The sequence below is a fragment of the Protobothrops mucrosquamatus genome, unplaced genomic scaffold, assembly GCF_001527695.2.
Source record: "Protobothrops mucrosquamatus isolate PMUCROS unplaced genomic scaffold, P.Mucros_1.0 scaffold3141, whole genome shotgun sequence".
Lineage (NCBI taxonomy): Eukaryota > Metazoa > Chordata > Lepidosauria > Squamata > Viperidae > Protobothrops > Protobothrops mucrosquamatus.
In genome coordinates, this window is record NW_015389141.1 from 91,711 (window position 1) to 113,106 (window position 21,396).

Sequence of the window (21,396 nt, forward strand, 5' to 3'; positions counted from 1 at the left end):
ATTTTATGGTATGTATAAATCAAAGCCAGCTATAGATGACTTTGATTATATTGCTAGTAAAGAAAGCTTCTGCGTAGAGACAACTGGCTGCAACTGTGTACTGTTAAAAACAGCTCCTTTATGAGATTCTGGTCTTTGTCCTCTCAAAGCTTGAGGAAGACAAAAGGTACTATATTTAGGAGTGAATGGGATTTAAGTCAAGGGAGTCCTGCTTTAATTACTTCTACTGTTTCTTTCTGCTCTGTTCATTTGGGAACTGGGATCTAGTTGTGGTAGGATTGTTTGAATTACGATTTGCCCAGGGTGTAACATTTATCTTTTCTTGTTACTAGGGAGACTGTCAGACCAGAGAGGAAGCTGTGGCACTGGGAGTTGGGCTTTGTAACAATGGTTTTATGCATCATGGTAAGCCATTAATTCCTCCTTATCCTAACCAATTAACAAAGATTTAACTTTGTTTCTTTAACCAACAAATGTGATCAATTTTATGACAGACTTTTTTAAATCAAGCACCCTCTGGATTGCATCCCCTGGAATGACAATCTTTTTCCCAATATATTTTAAAGGTACTGCGGTGGGAATAGTTCCTTTCAATAGCTACTAAAGTGGACTGTTAGGCAACAGACAAGCCCAATTATTTTAGCTGCTTTCCTTCTGTGTAAAAATAGTAAAATTCTGGCAAATAATCTTTTTAAGATAAGAGCTACATTTGAAAAGCAGAAGTAGTCATAGTTAAACTTGGCGGAGTCAGTGCGTGTCTCCTAGTGAGGGAAGGTTTAGTTACTCAAAAGTAGGAGACAGAAACAACACAGAATCTCACTAGATCCTCTTGGTGATAGGAAAGTATCCCTTTCTTAAAATTAGATGTTTGGAAGGGGTAAAGACCTTTACCCCTCAGTTCTTCAAAAATCAGTCTTCAAATGCTAGATTTCCCTGGTAAGAAAAATATTTGCAAATAAATTACAGTTCAGATGTATCATTCCATAGAGTCAGCAGTAAAGAAGATGGGAATTGTAACAATGAGGATGGGAAATATATCCCCTCACTCCCTATTCCATCTATCTCTCTGTCTGTCTATCTGGATGTGTGCAAGTCACAAATCAGCAAGAAAGTGAGGCAAGAGAAACAAGAAAAGAAAATGAGAATCCTTGCACATTAAATGGGTTAATTGGGTTATGTACAGGAGAGAGCAATAAGAGAAGAGAGGTTTTAGCTCAACTGTAATACGATTCATTTAGCTTTAGCTTTATGTATATTGCATGAACCCAGCCTTTGTGGTATGTAAGCCACATTTTATAACTTAATGTGCTTTTCTAGCCCTACCAACTGAGGTTAAGTAAATGATGGTTAACCAGAGTATGGCTTTGTGTGATATGTAAACCTAGTCCAATCTGTGAAGATTTGAGAATTGGTGGGAAAGAAGGCAGTCAGTCCATTTGTTGATTATTTTGTTTAAGAAATACTTTTGAAACAGCTAACACAGGGGTCCTCAACTTTGGCAACTTTAAGACTTGTGGACTTCAGCTCCCAGAATTCCTCAGCCAACTTTGCTGGCTGAAGAATTCTGGGAGCTGAAGTCCACAAGTCTTAAAGTTGCCAAGGTTGAGGACCCCTGAGCTAACAGCTTGTACTGGGGTTCATGTATTTTCCATATAAAATAAATGAATGAATCAATAAATAATGATTTTTTAATAATAATAATAATAATAATTTATTAAGACGTACACTTATGGCTGCAAGGACAATATTAGCACATTTGAAAAGAGGTACTTTACCAAAGATATCAGACTAGAACTTTAACTTTGAGAGTACACACTAATGGCAAAAGCAATAACATACACTCACATAAATTTATATTTAAGCAAGAAAACCTCCATACCTGTTATATATTTTGCAGCAAGGCAAATATAAATATTCAAAGTATGGGTTTAAAAAAAAGAATTGAAATCAGAAGCACATAAAAAAGTTAAAAATCTGCAAGTATTGGAGATCACACTTGGCCAATAAAAAAAATCTATTCTGTTCTATTCTAGTGTACATAGAATACAACAAATGGAAGTTAGAAACTAATATTTATAATGTTTAATAGTTTTTTTCCTTTTTCTTTTGTATATTTAGTAAATTCATATTAGCTTCCTATTTTACATACTTGTCTCATCCAGCTCCAATTAAAATCCTTACCTCATAAAAATAATTTAATATACTTTGTTTTTTATTGTTAATGTCTCACCACCTGAGCACTAACATGTCCTGAGCACTAACTGTACAATCCAGTGCTGTAATTCCTTTGTTGGCTTATAGCAGGGGTGTCAAACTGCCAGCCTGCGGGTCGGATGCATCATAACGAAACCACGCCCACCCCATTGCCGGCAATGGCAAAAAAGTTGCTATACATCGCGACACGTCACGTGACGTTGCGAGTTTGACACCCCTGTCTTATAGATTGTATGTTTCTGAATCATTTTCTTTTTCTTTTTTTTCTTTTCTCCTTTTGCTTGCTTATGTTCATTTTTTTCTTCTTAAAAAATAATAAATATTTTTTTAAAAGAATTAAAAATGTAAACAATAAATAGCATAACCCTCCATCTAGAACACAAACTCATCAGGGATATTATTAGATAAGAGACGTATATTCAGCTTGGATTTTACTTCCAAGGTTTCTCTGTATACTAATGTCTTTCAGTGTGCAGCAAAAGCTCCATGAAATGAAAGGCAATTCTTCCACACACATCAAGAGTCTTTGTTTTCTTTGTTTGCTCTGCAATAAACTAGAACTACAGGAAGACACAACAGCTTCAGATTATTCTGGCATCTTTTCAGGCAGCTTTAATTAATATAATTTATTTTCCACTTCTCTGTAAATTCTTGTCCCGATAACTATTGTATTCTGGGCATTCGAAGGAAAAATAGGAAAAAAAGAAACAAATTTAAGAAATACAGAGAGCATTTCCTAGAAAGCCAAATTCTTTGAACCTCCTCTTGAGCAAACTGGCATTTATTCTCTTACAATGTTCTTTTGAATTAGCAAAGATACTTTATAAGCATGGTTTTACCCAGCATGCCATATGTATACTTTAATAATAAACTAAAGGCCCTTCCCCCAAAGAATTACATGTTATTAATGGGATGACCATTTACATTGTATTTGAGGTTATGAGACCACTGATCTTTGTACTCCAGCACAGTTTCCAGCTTTCCTCTATGGCCTTAGGCAGGGACATTTCCAATTTATGCTGTGTAACCTACAGTAATTTATCAGAGGTGCTGGCAGGCCTTCTGGTGAATCATCTCCTCTACTCTTACAACACTTGCAGCCATCCCTGTATTAATAGTAACAGGAACAAAGCGCAGAGGGGTTTCATGGATACCTGCGCTAAAGGTTTTAAGGCATCAAGGTAAATATCAACACTGGACCTTGCAGGGGCTGTGGACATTACCATTTAACTGGTGCTGGGCTTGAATGCTGGGAACTGAACCTGCTCTGTCCTTTGTTTAGGTTTGGTTCCATTTCCCTTATTAGGTTATTTTGGACTCTCTGCTCCATCATCTATGTAATATTTTTCATTTATTCAGACTTCAGGTTTTCCCCAAGCTTATTGATACCCCAGTCTCATGGAAGGTGCTGTTTGGGATGCCTGAGCTCCCATATTCATTGCTGAACATGAGAAATAGAGAAAATAATTTGAGCCTATTCTGTGTCAGCCTATTGTGATTTATTTACCCATAAGAGGAGTTAGATTATAGTCCCCATAATTCGCAGGTCTAAGAATTATGACAATGATAGTTCAACTTTTGTCCAGCTTTGGAAAGGCTACTATCATGTCAATATGGAATGTCTAATGAAATAACTGCAAGAAGGGGCAATGTGATACTTATTTTTGTGCCTTCAAGTCAAACTCTTGGCAACCAAATGGTAATTTTGGCAAGTCCATGCAGTTTTCTTGCAATATGTCTATGGAGATTCTCAATCATCCAGGTCCCAAAGATGCTTTTCCAAAAGGCAAGTGAACTTCTTGCAATATTTTTCAGAAGTGGTTTTCTAGTGGTGCCTCCTTAGGGCTAATAGAGGGTATCTGGCCCAAAGTCACCCAGTTAGCTTCATACCTAAGGCAGGACTAGAACACATGATTTCAGGCTCAGTGCCTATAACCACTACACCAAATTGATTCTCCCTATATGATACCAGTTCAGTAGGACCGGTTAGGACTGGTTAGGACCAGTTCAGTAAATCTGAGTAAACTATAAAAATGGGTGATAAGCAATGCATCTGTTCATTTCTTTTATATATCTTTCATAGATAATACTACTTCTGAAGCTATTAGTATATGACCTCCATATTCAAACTGGGTTGACGCATTTCAGACAAGTAAATGACTTCAAAAGTGCTGAAGGAGAAGAGCTGCAGCTGAGAAGTAAATTTAGCACTATGTCCATTTTCAGTTTTTCATGAAATGGGCTGGTCTTTGAAAACCTCACAATGGACCTATGTTTACCAATTGGAATTTTTCCAAGCAATGGATGAAAAGCAGCCGTTGTTTTGTGTCCTCCCTTGGATATTTTAGATTCTGTGTCAGCAGTGTAAAAGCCAGGCTCATGCCTAGCTGCAGGGACACAGTGTCAGACATGATGCAAAGAGAACAACTTTTTCCCATTGGGGGCTAGCAGGACACAAACCATCAATTTATAGTTTGAAAATGGGGAGCGAGATAAGGAAAGGGAAGGAACTGATTTAAGCCAAAAACTTGCTTTGAACATTGTGTTTATGTTGGAGGAATCCTATTAAATTTCACACTGAGTTTTTCTCTGTAACTACAGTGTCAATTGTCTGTTTTTCAGAAAGAAACATTGTTAATTTGATTTAATTTTTTAAAAGCTTTTCTTTCACCCAGATAGGACAAAGCACATGCTTCTGGAAAGCTTTTTCAGAGAATTATCTCAGGATGTAACGTAATGCTTTTCAATGAAAAATGATCCTGTTCATGGACATAACCCAAAGTTCAGCACCCAATCTCAGACATTTAAGGAAGAGGGATTCTTTAGAAACCAAATATAGCTACTATGATGTTCCTGTTGGTGATTTGTTCATAGACAAGTGAACTTTAAGATTGCAGTGGCTGACATTAATTTCAGACTGTGACTATATTTGTAGATTCATATAGATTTATGAAAGTAATGGCATGTTTTCCTGCTTCCCACTTTTTGGTTTCAAGTACTGGAGAAGAGTGAATTCAGAGATGAGTCTCAGTACTTCCGTTTTCATGCTGATGAGGAGATGGAAGGTACAAATTCCAAGAGTAAGCCTCTGAGAAATGACTTCAAGCTTATTGAAAACATCTTAGCTAAAAGTCTGCTGGTAAGAAAAATAAATCCAGACAAATGTATTCAATTCTAACTAAATATCTTGCTATTCTGACACATTGGTACCAATTAATCTGTTGTAAATACAAAATCTCATCTCTGGACCCTTCTAGAGAGGTATTTCAACTGCATCCTTCTATGAAAAAACGAATGTATATTTCACATAAGTTGAGGACTACCCTATTACGGGCTTCACTTCAGAAGCCAAGAATAATTGTACATTTTTCCATGGAGGAATAAGTTGCATCACTTGGCTTATGGGAATTGCTATAGGAGACCCAGTTTTGGAAAGAGGCAGAAACTAACTTGTTGATCTGATTAAATTTCCTATCACTGTGGTTTAGACATGAAGAAACTGACATTTGTAGACAGCATAAACCACTGATAGTTGACTCTTAATATCATCTAAAGTAGCTTACCTAAAAAATAGTTAACTTTGATTTTTTTCTAAACCAGGCCATTAGCACCTACATAAATTTGTTAAATATGAACTGGCTTGTACAACCGTGCATAGTGCTTTAAGATGGATAGACTTTTGTGAATAGACTTTTATTAAAAGTTATAACTACTGAGCGATGATTCTTCAGGTGGATGAAATATTATTCTACAATTCTGCTAAATTTAATGAAAAACTAGATGGATATACAAATAAATGTTTGCACAAATGAGCTGAGATTACATTTAATACTAACTTTGTGGAACTCTGTTTTAGATTTGAAGGGAATTTAAAATCAAAGGTTATTTATGCTGAAATTGTTTTATATTAAGTAAATCACCAGTATATCATATTTAAAAATATTTTGCTCTGGTTAACATCCCAACAGTGCAGTGCTGAGGATTTTTCCACATGAGTTTTGTTAAATTGTAGTCATAACTTTGGAAAAAGAACAAAAAAAAATCATTTGGTGCATTTTCAAATGGTTCTAAAATCTTCTCAAATAAAAATCAAATTGATGAGTTTCCTTATTAGAGTCAATTGACTCTAGAACAGGCATGTGAAATTGCCGGCCCACGGGCCAGATGCATCACACCAAAACTGCACCCACCCCATTGCCGGCAATGGGGAAAAGTCGTGTGATGTCATGTGACGTTGCGAGTTTGATATGCCTGCTCTAGAACTTAACAGCTAGTAACTACCATTTGTTCAGCATCATTGTAACTTTTAACAGTTGCTGACAAATGATTGCTAAGTAAAGATACCTGAAATTAATTACCAGGGAAGAACAGGCCTTCATCCAAAGATCTTAGCTAAAAAAAGGCTTTTGCAGGAAGTAATGTTTCCTGATATAATTTGGATTAAGAACGATCCTAATCCATAATTTGATTAAGACCCTGTACAAACATGAAATTATCATGCCCACTATTAGTTTAGCTCTCAGCAGCTTTTATCTTTGATCTGAGCTGCATGCCAGTCACTGTTTTGAAGGCATCAATTATACCTACGGAGCTGAAACAAGAAGCAATTAAAACTCTGCATTTCTACTAGTATGGATGCAGCTTTCCTTAACAAATCACTTCAGTAAAAAATCTCCATCATTCAGGAAAAAAAATAAGTAAAACTATATCATTAAAGGCTAAAGAAGAATATGATTCTCCTCTAAGTTTTTAGTGTACTGATTTTGTAATGTAAAGTAATGGAAAGAAATGAAGAATATTTTGTCTTCAGTTGATGTTGAAGTTTTGAAGAAAGAATTGAAATAGCAAAACTCTTTGGAACCAGATCGATCTTTTTTGCAAAAAAAAAAAATCCCTTTATGTGTTAAAGATTTTATTTTTTAATATGGTCCTAGGTTCTTCCAGAAGAGGATGACTATGGATTTGACATAGAAGAAAAGAACAAAGCCATTGTGGTAAAGTCTGTTCACCGGGGTTCACATGCAGAGGTAAGTACTTGTGATTTGTAACCCCAAATAGATCTGCAGAGTTTCATGTGTTTTAAAAAATGGTAAAACACGTAGCATTTTGAATGCCTCATTCATTAAACTGCCTTGGTATACCGAAAGGTTTTGCATCCTTGGATCTAGCATTTTTGCAGAAAAATTCAGTGAATTGCTGTCAACTTAGTACATGTCAGGTATGTTGGGACTAAAATTTTGTTCATTTCCCAAACAGTAAGCCTTCATATCTGAAAGGCATCAGGTTGTGAATGTTAGTTGAAGTGATCAATAAAAGCCCAGAATAATGTACCCTTTTGTAAAAGTGAAGCTATTTGCTATGAATCTGCATTTCGATCTTCAAACATTGGAAGTGGTTTGCCTTTTTTCTCTGTGGCAGAGCGATTAATATCTTAGGAAAAAGGATTAAGATCAGGAAATGAGAATCAAATGAAAGGGTTAACTCCACAACCCACCTACAGAGCTATTTCCTCATTAAATTGATAGCCTTCATAATTACTTTGAAGTTAAAAATAAAATGCTGCAAGAGATCCTGATCACCAGCTTTCAATGAAATGCTTATAGGGTTCTTAAGAAAAAGAAGTGTGACAGCTGGAAATTAAAATACTATATATGGTAGTAATAATCATTTTCTGATGATCATAACACTGATAATTGAGAGTACATGCACAGCAGAGCATTTGAAATAAGAAAAACTCCCTTGAATCATATTCAACTCTTGATGATTATATGGACATGTTTATGTAGTTACTTTAACAACAGTGTGGAACTGGTTGGCTATTGTCTTTTTCCAGTTCCTGCAACTTTTCGGTCTAGTGTACCATTAGGCACACTAGACCGAAAAGATTGCCTAATGAGCTGTCGAATAGCCAGGTCTGACTTGCTTATCTTTTGAAGTTCAGACAAGATCAGCAAAGTGCTGACACCTGCTGGACTTATATTGAAAAGGTGGAAAACAAAAATATAAAATGAAATTTTAAGGTGCAGCATATGTTGAATATCTCAGCATGTAAGACCATGAGATGAGTATATGTGTATGTGAGATGTTCATTGAGGAGACAAAGAAGGTGGAAAAATAAGCCCTCTTTGATACCAGCACTACTACACAGTAAGTGAACTTGTGCAGTGTAACTCTGGTCTAGCTGTATATCTGTTTACTTCATATCCTCAAATTACTCAGTAAACCAAGGAGTGTTCTGGGCTGCCTATAATCCAAGGAAGGACTCAGATGTTATGTCTATATACAAAATACAGATTACCAAATAACAGAGTTAGAAGGGATCTTAGAGGTCTTCTAATCCAAGCTCAAGCAGGAGACCCTATATCATTCCAGATAAATTGCTATTCAATCTCTTCTTAAAAGCCTCCAGTGATGGACCACCCACAACTACTGGAGGCAACCTGTTCCATTGATTAATTGTTCTCACTCTTAGGAAATTTCTCCTTAGTTCTAGGTTGGATCTCTTTTTGATAAGTTTTCATAAGTTTAATTCTTGCCTTGCCATCAGGTGCTTTGGTTGTCTCTCTGTTTTTTGTGACATTCTCTCAAACATTGGAAGACTGCTATCCTGTCACCCCCTAGTCCTTCTCTTGGTTAGACTAGACATATCCAGTTTCTGCTACTGTTCATCATATGTTTTAGCCTCCAGACCCCTAAACATCTTTGTTGCTCTTCTCTGTGCTCTTTTTAGAGCCTCAACATCTTTTTTGTATTGTGACCAAAACTGGATGCAGTATTCCAATTTCATAAAAGGGTTAAAAAACTAACTGTGAACACCTGGAGGCCATGAGCTTGGGAAAATGTGATCTTTACTATGAAACTGAGCTAAATTATTTGTTTGACTATCTTGAAAGAATGATATTTTTTCACTAATATAATCATTTCAAATGCTGAACCAAACCTTAGGTAGATCCTCTCCTTGCAAACATTACTTGACTATTGCTCCCATTGGTCTCTCACTAAAAAGTCCCTTGTTTACAAGAAATGATTAGATGATGAGATGAATTATTCTCGCATAGAGGGAAGGAAATACTGGATGGTTATCTTTTCTTTTGCTAAGCATGCCGAGACCTGCTTAGATTTTTAAGGGCAACATTCTGTATCCTAACCAGTTTCTGTAAATGATTGTGCTTGATCCACATTCTACAACCTATTACCCTGAAGAAAGACTGAAGTACAGTTCCTATGTGTAGACATTGGCCACCCTGAGTGGGAATAATGGGAGTTGTACTTCAATCCATCTAGAGGTCGTTTGACTGGAGAAGGTTGTGCTTGATTATCTATTTTGTCATGGTTGATGATACCTGCTTAGAAAGTATTTTAAGAGCCGAACTTCTCCATAAACCATTGGCTGACTAATCAGTTTCACAGGACAGTCTTCTATTAAAAGGTTTTTGTTGGGAACAGAAAAGGCTATCATTGCACACAATTTGGCAAGCATGTTTTTTTTTTTAAAAAAAGGTTTAAAAAACATTCCAAAAAACCTTTTGCTTTCTTTCCTTAAATTTTTGCTATGAGTCTTTGGCTCAATTGTCCATGATTTGAAACCTTGTGATAATAATATTTTATTCAATTCTTGAGGTCATTAATTGTCTTTTGATATTTGCATCAGGCAAAAGTAACAGCTAAGTGGGTATAAATCATTGGTTAATACCTCTCTGATGGCTTAATGCTGTCCAGGTTGAAGACTGGAAGCTATAAAATCTTGGTGATATTTATATGATTATAAATGCCACATTAAATAATGTTTATTGGCACTATATGACTAACAAGGGAAATGAGATATGGACTCATTTATATAGTCTTTTGTACCTCAAGCAATTCAGAAAACATATTTGAAATCCAGGAGAAATTACAGAAAATGTAGTGGATGCATAATTGCATATTATATTCTGGAAGTTTTATTGTTTTGCATAACTGTGGTTATGGTGACCATGAGCCAGGAATCTATTTATGACTGAGAAAAATGTTAGGATTGTGAGTTTGTTTGTTTTTTCTCTAAAAATTCCAAAATTCATTAGAAAACCTTGCTCATTCTTGGTATCAAATACAAAGTATTTTAAAAAAATATTCATACTACTCTGAAGTTAACTGAGGCATCTTTTTTGAGAAATTAAATAAGATGTAAGCATATGATTGACCTGGAATTTTATTCTAGTAGAAAGGGACATCTTTTAATAATAAATGTAATTCTTATTTATAGAAGAAACGTCACACAAAATATTATGTATATCTTAAGGGTTAAAATTCTTCCAATAAGACTTCAAAAATGAACAGTTTCCCCTGTAACCTTTCTGTAGATCTTTAGAAAAAAATCCATGAAAATTTATTGTTCTTTCTTGTTTATGTGTACTGCATGTTAGTCCAAATGTGCTTACCCACAAAAATAATAAATTGGCATTGGTCTTGGGGTAACCTCTAGTTATTTCATTAATTTATGTGCAACAGTAATAAATGCCCCAATTGGTTGGGATTCCTGGCAATATATAAAAAGAAAACAAGACAATAACTCACCTTTCAACTCAGAACATCTTGGAAAACAACCAACATCTCTACATTTCCCTGAAAAAGTATTCATGCTCTTTCTGATTTTCTGAATTTCTACATATTGTTGTCACTGAATATTATCAGAATTATAAGTGGATCCTTTTGCTATATAGAGGAAGTGTGAAGGCATTCTTTCATGGCCACATTATGGATGCTTTCCTTCCATATATATATATTGACATACGTCATGCTGTCTCTATAGCTGACTTTTATTGTGCTTCCAGAACACAGTGAATCACTGCAGTTATTAAGTGAATTAAGCCGTCATTAGGCAAATCCAGCTTCTCCCATTGGCTTTGCTTGTTGGAAGCTGGCTAGGAAGGTCATAGATGGTGATCACATGACTGTGGGATATTGGCTGCCAAGCCCATACATTTTAATCAGGTGACCATGGGGATGCTGCAACAGTTAGAAGCGTGAGGGCCAAAGTCATTTTTTCCAGTGCCATTGTAACTTCGAACATTCATTAAACAAATGGATTACCTGTAAGGTACAGTAGGCAGATTTTCTTGTAATCTCAACTCCTATGCAATGTTCAATCCAAGAATCCCTCTGCTTTAATCCATTAGTTTGCTTTGTTGAAAATGTGCAGTCATTTATTTAAGAGATACTTACTGGCTCAAAGTCACCTAGACGGCTTTGATACCTAAGACAGAACTAGAACTCACAATCTCATGGTTCCCAGGCAGCACTTTAACCACTACATGAAACTGGCTATATTATATGAATACAATACAGTACAGTACAACACAGTACAATGCCAATAAAATACAAATACAGTATAAACTGCAGCAGATTCTGTCCTGAGTCAGCTTTCACAGGCTAGGGTCCTCAATAACAATTAGTAGTAATGACATTTATAAAATTCTTTAGTATGCTCAAAATAATTTATAATTTTTAGTAATTATTCAATATTTGCAATCACCTAGGACAACATTATTACTATCCTTATACTCCAACTGGGTGCTCAAGCCCAAAAGAAACCAATTACTAATTTTATGGGGAGGTGAAAAATGTCCCGATCCAAAACTAAATCACTCCTGATACTTCTCCAATAATCTAGAAACCTCCTTTCAAGTTGAATACCTTTGTACCTTTTTCAGGCTTCTGCAGAAGTTTTGGATTCAAGAGAGCTAATTTCAATAAACTTAGAGAGGGCTGGGAAGGATTCCATGGATGAGAATCCTCAAGGGGAAAACAACTCAAGAAGATAATAAAAGCCCAGTCTAGCACAATACCAACAAAGAGGAAAAATAACAGCTCTCAAAAGAAACCAGCATGGCTGCATAAAGAACTCTTTGACAAATTGAAACATAAAAAGGACAAGTATAGAAAGTGGAAAGAGGGGCACATAACTAAGTCAGAATATCAGCAAATAGCCCGAGCCTCCAAAGATGAAGTGAGGAAAGCCAAGGCTCAAAATGAACTAAGGCTTGCGACCAAAGTCAAAAATAACAAAAAAAACGCTTCTTTCAACATGTAAAAAACAAGAAAAAAGTGAAGGAAATGATTGGTCCATTAGTGGGTGAAAGTGGCAAGAAGGTGATAAGCAATAGGGAGAAAGCAGAACTACTTAACTCGTTTTTTGCATCTGTCTTTATACAAAGGGAAAAAACAGACCAACCTATCAAAAATAGTGCCATAAAAAACAGAATAGAAACACAAGTTAAGATAGGCAAGAAAATGGTAAGTGAGCACCTGTCCAACCTAGACGAGTTCAAATCGCCAGGACCAGATGGATTACAGCCCAAAGTTCTCAAGGAACTGGCAGATGTGATCTCAGAACCACTGAACTATATTTTTCAAAGATCCTGAAGCACAGGGGAACTACCAGAGGACTGGAAAAGAGCTGGTGTAATTCCCATCTACAAAAAAGGAAAAAAAATGGACCCAGGAAATTACAGACCTATCAGCCTGACCTCAATACCTGTGAAGATCCTGGAAAAAATAATCAAACAACGAATCAGCGAACACCTAGAGGCAAACAAAGTCATTACTAAAAGCCAACATGGGTTTGTCAAAAATAAATCATGCCAGACAAATCTTATTGCATTCTTTGACCAAGTGACAAAATTAGTGGATCAGAGGAATGCTGTGGACATAATTTACTTGGACTTCAGTAAGGCATTTGATAAAGTAGATTACAACCTACTACTTGACAAGATAGAAAAATGTGGGGTAGACAGCACCACCACCAGATGGATCCATAGCTGGCTGACTGGCCGTACTCAGCTTGTGGTCCTCAATGGAACCACATCTACATGGAGGGAAGTGTGTAGTGGGGTGCCCCAGGGCTCTGTTCTGGGCCCAGGGCTCTTCAACATCTTCATCAACGATTTGGATGAGGGGATAGATGGGGAACTCTTCAAATTTGCAGACGACACCAAGCTGGCAGGAATACCCAACACTCCAGAAGACAGGCTTAAGATACAGGAGGATCTGGACAGACTTGAACACTGGGCGCTATCTAACAAAATGAAATTCAATGGTGAAAAAAGCAAGGTTCTACATTTAGGCAAGAAAAACCAAATGCACAGGTATAGTATAGGGGGTGCCTTGCTCAGTAGTAGTAACTGTGAGAGGGACCTCGGAGTCCTAGTGGACAATCACCTAAATATGAGCCAGCAGTGTGCTGCAGCTGCCAAAAAGGCCAACACAGTGCTAGGCTGCATTAACAGAGGGATAGAATCAAGATCACGTGAAGTATTAATACCACTTTACAATGCCTTGGTAAGGCCAAACTTGGAATACTGCATCCAGTTTTGGTCACCGCGATGTAAAAAAGATTTTGAGACTCTAGAAAGAGTACAGAGAAGAGCAACAAAGATGATTAGGGGACTGGAGGCTAAAGCATATAAGGAATGGCTGCTGGAACTGGGTATGTCTAGTTTGATGAAGAGAAGGACGAGGGGGGGACATGATAGCAATGTTCCAATATCTCAGGGGCTGCCACAAAGAAGAGGGAGTCAAGCTATTTTCCAAGGCGCCTGAAGGCAGGACAAGAAGCAACGGGTGGAAACTAAGCAAGGAGAGAAGCAACCTAGAACTAAGGAGGAACTTCCTGACAGTTAGAACAATTAACCAGTGGAACAACCTGCTTCCAGAAGCGGTGAATGCTCCAACACTGGAGGTTTTTAAGAAGAGACTGGACAGCCATTTGTCCGAAATGGTATAGGGTTTCCTGCTTGAGCAGGAGGTTGGACTAGTTGACCTCCAAGGTCCCTTCCAACTTTACTATTATTATTATTATATAGCCTTGTCAATAAATGCTTTCAACTCTGGCAAATTGTTAGCGCTGTAGATGATTGAATAAGTCTATTTGATGGAATTTATTCTGATATTTCATCTGTGTGTGTTTCATACTAAATACAGTCACAGTCCGTCAAGATGAAGAAACAAATCAAGAGGTTTTTTTTCTCCAGACACGTTTACTTCTCTGCTTTGAAGAAACATTTGATAACCAGCTGTCTGAAAATTAATTTAATTGTATCTAACAACTGTTTGATCTATGTCCATGCAAAAGCTAACATAGAAAGCCAACATCCAGCTAACTATACCTGGTTATTAGGAATTGAAACAGGAAATATGATAACTATCTCAATTAAATGCATCGTTTTAAATTTGTTGCCAGTTTTTTGACATTCCAGTTTGTTTCTAAATGCATTGTACACTTATGCATTGCAGCTTATTTACCAAGTGCATGGTTGTGCATTGGTTCTTTTTGTAAATTGTTGAAAGTTATCTATAGAATTGGTAAGAAGATGGCAGTAATTTCAGTAAATCCAAAAATATTAATTGATATCAAACCTAGAATGAAACTTTGATTTTGGACTCTTTTCCATTGTCACCCTTATAGTTTTCTTCTCCCAAGATAAAGTCTCCTTTGAGTTGAGTTTGCATCCTGCTGATTTCATAGACATGTCCTTGTAGTTTTCTTTAGCAACAGTTTGAAAGTAATTTTGCAATACTAATCTCCAGAATTTATTTTCTGTCTTCACACTCTTAACCCCCGACCCTAGTATTTCCTGGTTATTTTCCAATTAGGTCCATCAAAGCAAATCTGTTGACAAAGGAATGTCAGAACATATTCCATGAACATAGTGTGTTGTCACAGTGTATGTTTTAAGGCATAGTTCCTTCTGTTCTTATTCTTGAGAGCCCTTTTTTTGTCTCATCATTGCCCCAGAGATAACAAGAATGTTTTAAAGTATACCTGATGCTTTCTTACAGTAGTCAGACTTTCATTACATCAAAATTTGGTCATTTTTCCCCCTAGAAGCTTACCTGTTTATATATTTCAGTTCTTGATAAGCTTTCCAGAAAATAGAGATCTCCAAAGCAAAACTTGGGGAAAAGACATACTAATTAACTATCTTCTGTGTTCTAATTCACACGCGTAATAGTGTGGCACAATTTGTAATATTTATGCATCATTTCAGATGGCGGGCTTGCAGGTTGGTCGAAAAATTTATTCCATGAATGAGGATCTTGTGTTCCTGCGTTCATTTCAAGAGGTTGAGACCATCTTAAACCAGTCTTTCTGCTCTCGGCGGCCTCTTCGACTTCTTGTGGCCACCAAATCTAAAGAGTAAGATCCTAGAAAAATGCAGCCATGAGATGGTTCTAGTTGTGGGAAGCATATTCCAAGGGAGATAGAGAGAACACATGTGGATATGGACATAATAGATTTATAATCTTGTGCCCCTCATTCAGAGAACAAATGCAACTATAAATCTAGATTCCAAAAGCATGACTCATTGTCTTCTGTTAACCATAAAAGAGACTACACAAGGTTTATCCAATGAGTCTGATTTAATAGCTTAAACATACGCTTGAAATTGAATTGGGGAAAACATATCTTTAACAATAATGAAATAATTCTCTAATTCAACATCTTTAGTATAGAGCTTTCTAATAGCATGTTCCTGATAATTAGTGCTTCTTTATTCTTTTATTTCACTTTTGATAGTCTGTTGATTTTGGTAGTCTCACTTATAATAAACAGCATACTAGGAGCTGCGATTGATTTTTTACTTTTTAGTCAGAGAATTCCCTGTAGAATATACCCCTAGATCTTCACTTACATAGAATAACTTAAACAGAACATAATATCTATCCCTTGCCAGTCAAGAAGTTTTTCTTATATATAATTCTCTTAATTTTTGGCAGGATTATCAAAATTCCAGATTGCAATGACACGTTGTGTTTCCAGATATGCGGAGAAGCACCACCCTATGTCCATGCTGTGGGGAGAGGTAAGGAAAGAATATCGACATGTGTCTTGTTGATAACACGAATACTTGTTGATAACATTAAGCTGTAATCTCAAAAATATTAACAAGGAAATATATTTTTAAAAGCACAACATTTTACATTGTGTTTTTTTATATATTATGTAAACGCATCATCTATCTATCCTGTTATTGAGAAAATCTGAAGAGATTCTCCTGTCTGCCCTTTAAGGATCAGAAGCAGCAGCTTTGGGGCTTCACCCAGGCCAATGTGTCCTGAAAGTAAATGGAAATAATGTGATGAATGAAAATTACACTGAAGTTCTGGATCATTTTTCATCATACAGGAACAGGCAGCAGGAATTTCTGGTGAGTAAGTAGGTGTGTGAAGGAAGGGATGGGTTTTCTTACAGTGTGTTTTCTTACAATGATTTGGGAAGGGAGAAGAGGAAAAAGAAAATATCTCGTGATGAAAACTAATCTGCTAAATAAATCCTTTCTTCAGTTGTTCAGAAATAAAAATCCTTATATTTCTTTCAGTCACAAGTATTCTAACAGATACAATAGATAACTTCCCTTTTAGTTTGCAAGAATAAACCCTGCTAACAAAGCCCTGGATTTGTTTGTGCTCTTCCTTATAAATTAAAAAGGGAAGCTTTCCTCCAGTTGAGATCAACTCCTGGCAATGTACAAAGACAGATAACAACACATACAGAGGTTTTGATTCAGGAATGGTTTGCTATTCTCTTATTCCAGATGGTGTAATGAAGAATATTGGCTGTTTTGTGGGAAGGTGAAGCAAGAGAAAAAGGGAAAAATGAGTACAAATGCAGAAGGCTTAACTTAGTTTCTGTAGGGGTTATACAGTTGGTTATTTATGTCTTGGAAAAACTGTCGACATTGTAGACTAAGCCAAGTCCAAAGGTGTAAAGGAGTTTCTGAAAGATTAGCATTCAGACAGTCATCAGCAGACATATAAGGGTAAACCCCATGTCTGTAACTTTTTAGAAAAGGTAAAATCAAAAGCCAAAAAAGGAAGCAACCCAGGAAACAGCACCAGATCAAGAAAGAAACAGTACCCTAATCAAGGAATCATGGGACAGATCATTCCCTCACCAAGATTGCAATACACAGGTAGTCCTCAACTTACAATTATAACGGAGCCTGCACATGACGTCCGTAAGTTGTGATGGTCATATATAGAATTATCCACAAGACTGACTTGCTTTTATGACCCTTTTTACACAAATGGCAGTATTGTTAAAGCCGCAGTTAATAGCAAATGAATGGTTCACTTGGCCCAGTTTTGCCAAAAACTGGAATTAAATGTCACCAAAAATGTGGGTTGCTACAAATGGCTGTAAATGCTGAGCGCCTGACATGTGACCTTGTGTGTGTGGGGAACAGCAATTGGAATTTTGGAACTTGGTCATAAGGTTCGTCATAACTTTAGATGGTCACTAAGTGGTCAGCTGTAAGTTGAGAACTACTTGTAAATAAGTAGGAAACTCCATTAATGATGTTACTTAGTCTGCTAATGAAACCTCTCCAACCAAACAACCAAGCTAAAAGAAAACAAAATCAAGTCAGTATACATACAATGACACATAACCAATAGTAAATCTTCTTTAAAGCCAGTACTTGGTGAATTACTCTGTTATTCCTACTTTTCTGAAAGGGTTTCTACCAGTGGGTTTACAGAACGCATGAAGATGCTGAAGAGGAGAGAGCTCTTCAGGCAGCTTCAAACTCATACCTGAATGGAAGTCATTCAGAAATGCATAAAGGAAACCTCTCAATTGAAGAAAATTCAGATCTTGATCCCCTTAATGACAGCCAGCAGGAAGAAGGTATGGGAAAACTTATTCTATGCTAATGAAGAAAGTGACCTGGGTAGCTTTCTTTTCAAAAGGGAAAATCTCTTTTTGAATGATGAATTACATGGTTTACATTCAGAAGTTTCCAGTGTGGGCATTGCCATATCCCCTTAAGAAACAAACAAACAAACAAACAAACAGAGAATTTCTAAACCACTCCAAAGAAAGTAGGCCTCAATGTAAAGTAGTTTCATATGTTTGAATTATATATCTCAGGGAATGGTGTTATGAGAAGAAAACAACTACTGATGCAAGGAGAAAAACAATTATATATAACTACTCCAGACACCTGTGGATTATTTAGTAATAAAGTGCTGAAATCGTTTGCATGGGACTTTTTTTAATATATTTCCAGTCAATTTAGAACCTGTTCTGGAAGCAAATGGAAAAATACTATTATCTTTTGCTGGTGTAACACAGGCCTCTTGCTTCTGTACAAAAGTGAGATAGTAGCAAGAAATCAGGTAGATCAATTGCACACTACAGAAAATCACTAATCTCCTGGAAGTGATGGTGCAGGATAATTGATTTGGTAGCTGCAATGCCAAGCCACAAACCACCTAATTACATAGTGTCTTGGCATGTCCGCATCTGTCATATTGAGCAATGTGGTTGCAGTATTTTTAAAAACAGAATTATTGTAGTCAGTGTGCCACGTAGGATGCCAGCTCAGGCCTGTCTCAGCTGGTTACCTAAATTGGAAGTGATATACTTGCCACTGATCTGTGGGATTCTTAACAAGAAGGCTGTCAAGAAAAGGGCTATAACTATGAGCCAGATAAAAAAGGAGAAGTTTATTCAAGACATCTGATCCCTGTTTGATATTTTGTCTACGTGGCTTCCCTCTGAAAGGAATTACACAGCTTCACTGAGACCAAACTTTCTTATTTACTGTAAAACCAAATGTTTACCAAAAAGAGATATGATCCACCCAATGTCACCCTTCATAGTTGGGAGGCAAATTTTTAATTTGTGACAGAAGAGGAGGAAACATTGAGGTAAAACTTTTAAATTATATATGATAAAATCGCTGTGATTGGATTGGGCAATCCTAACAGCACATTTGGGAAAGCTGGGTTCAGATTGTAACTGAGCTCCACAGTTCTGTGAAATATAACTTGCCACTTTCAGATGTTCCAAATGTTTGCATATCTTTTATCACTGAGTGTTTCCCGAGCTTCATGTGAGTCTTACTGGTTTATAAAGGGAATCAAAATCAACAAGCAAGACTAATATTTTATGGTTATACCATTGAGATTTGTCCCTATGTGTTTATTATGAAACTCATAAATGAAGAGAGTAAATAAAGTATAACTAATAATATATAATAAATAAACTGCACCTACATGCATACTACATGCAATTTCTACAAAGACGGACTGTTCCATTGTGCCAACAGGCTATACAGACTGCAGTCTTATGTTTGTTTCTGAAGTATTGTAGTAATTAAACTTTGATTTTCAGGCTTGTCCCTTCAGACTTTTGACTCTCCTCTAATTATAAGAGAAGATGCCCATCTTATAAGTCTAACAGTGGACAATGTCCACCTAGAACATGCTGTTGTTTATGAATACGTCAGCACTGCTGGAATCAAGTGTTTTGTCCTGGAGAAGATCATTGAACCGAGAGGGTCCTTCATCCTCACAGCAAAGGTTTATTTTCTATTTTCTCAATTCAGGTTTCTCCTTTTCCTGTGTCTGGAGATTAAGGATGAGTAAAAGTAATACATTTTAGTAAAATTGGATTAAAATGCAGGTTTCACTAAATAGAAGTTTTTGTTGATGGCAGATATTTTAATATTTGGCCATAGCTTTTAAGATTTTTCTCTCTGGAATAAGAGCTGCCCAGAGCTAGAGAGTAACCATGGAGAAAGGATATTAACTTGGTAAAAACAAACTCCAGCTATTTCATTTATATGGCTTTCTGCAGCTGAAAACTGTGGGACCTGACAATGCAGAAGTCTCGATAGCTGAAGTTTGCGTGTTTTTATTGCAACAGCTGACTATACAGTGATACAGGTTTTGTGTTTTAACAGACAGTTGAAAATGCACTAGCAATGCAGAATGAGGAAGATATTAATCTACATTTTTTAAAAAAATTAAAAGACACATTACAGCATTAATTGATAAAATGTTTCCAAAGTATCAAAAGTGAAGTATACAAAGGCTATCATAAAAAAAATTGATAAAATTAAAAATCTTAGTTATAGGTTGAAACACTAGGCCTAAAACCAGTGTGCTCAGAAGACTTTTTAGCAGTCCAACATAAACATTAAAAGTTCAGCTTGACAGTGCTTTCCTAAATAAGAATGCCTTTGTTTGATGAAAATATGCAATCAAGGAAATTGGAATTAAGGGGTGACTAATAGCTGTATTGTGGTTAACACCAACACATTAAGGGCAGTGGGTTGAAAAACAGCCTTTAGAGAAGCAATCCAATCAATTACATGCAATCAACAGTGAAAGCCCAATTTTGCACCCTACCATTTGACATCTTCCAGATTGAAGTAAGTAGAAGAGATAAAGATGGTGTGTATAGTTATAATATACTCCTGCAAGTCTTGTGTCAAACAATGCTAGACCCACACATTGCAACAATATCTAGCAATTATTGTATGAAAGGAGGAACCACAGCGGCTAGACCAAAGTTTGAGAAAAATGAATGGTTCTCTTGCTGAGCTTTGGAAGCCTTTGATTAAGACATATTCCCTGAACTTTTAGGAAGGGTCAGAGTTGATACAGTAAACTGTAGAATTTGTGGCATGCGGAATGTATGCCATTAGTTGTCATGTTGTGGAAGATTGTTTTTAAGTTGACCACCATTCTATTGACTAATCAGATAAATATGCTTCAAGTTCGTCACCTGGCCCAGTAAATTTTTAGACTGTGGAAAATAGGCTACAAACAATTTTAAAAAATTACTCAGCTAGGTGGCCATTATACTGTAATTCTACTTTTTGGACAATAAATCCATGATTTTTTGTTCTAAATAAGCATCTAGTGGATTGGTAGTTACATTTGCTGTATAGTATTTCACACAGACTCTCAAATTAAAACAGAAGAGTACCAAAAATCAAGACGTCAGTTTGTTTTTCCTTTTAAAAAACAACCCTTTCCCCCTCTGTGTTATGACTTAGTAAAATCTAATTTTGAATGCAGGGACTGTGTTACTTTCACTGATACGCTTCTGAAGCCTTTTCTGAAAGCATATTAAAATAGGAAGAGGAAGGGTTACAAATTTAGGTATTTGCAATTAGTGCAATTTCAACAGAAATATGTGTACAGCATTAAAGGTGTTTAGTAGTAGTAACAAGTAGGTGCTATCACTGTGCCTATCTAAATTTTTATTGCTCAGTTGGTATAGTCTTTTTTAAAATTTTAGTGGAGATATGGAAATGTGATGGAAAGCGATGCTTGCAGCAAAGTGTAATCATCTTTCTGTATATTTATGGCCTAATTGCAAAAGTAACTAGTAACCTATTTGTAGAA

At 36.3% G+C, this 21,396-nt stretch overlaps 1 protein-coding gene across 2 annotated transcripts in view; it reads left to right on the plus strand.

Moving 5' to 3' along the window:
- The window catches only part of PREX1 (phosphatidylinositol-3,4,5-trisphosphate dependent Rac exchange factor 1), a 124,713-nt gene that overhangs the window by 62,668 nt on the left and 40,649 nt on the right, over positions 1-21,396 (plus strand). Inside the window, exons 14-22 of one of the 2 annotated variants that reach the window (XM_029286219.1) lie at positions 333-405; positions 5,211-5,353; positions 7,149-7,241; positions 15,240-15,388; positions 15,970-16,055; positions 16,264-16,400; positions 17,710-17,902; positions 18,557-18,564; positions 19,387-19,560. In XM_029286219.1, the coding sequence (XP_029142052.1) occupies positions 333-405; positions 5,211-5,353; positions 7,149-7,241; positions 15,240-15,388; positions 15,970-16,055; positions 16,264-16,400; positions 17,710-17,902; positions 18,557-18,564; positions 19,387-19,560 (1,056 nt within the window). Of the gene's footprint in view, positions 1-332; positions 406-5,210; positions 5,354-7,148; positions 7,242-15,239; positions 15,389-15,969; positions 16,056-16,263; positions 16,401-17,709; positions 17,903-18,556; positions 18,565-19,378; positions 19,561-21,396 lie in introns of both variants that reach the window. The other variant, XM_015826438.1, reaches the window with a different exon arrangement.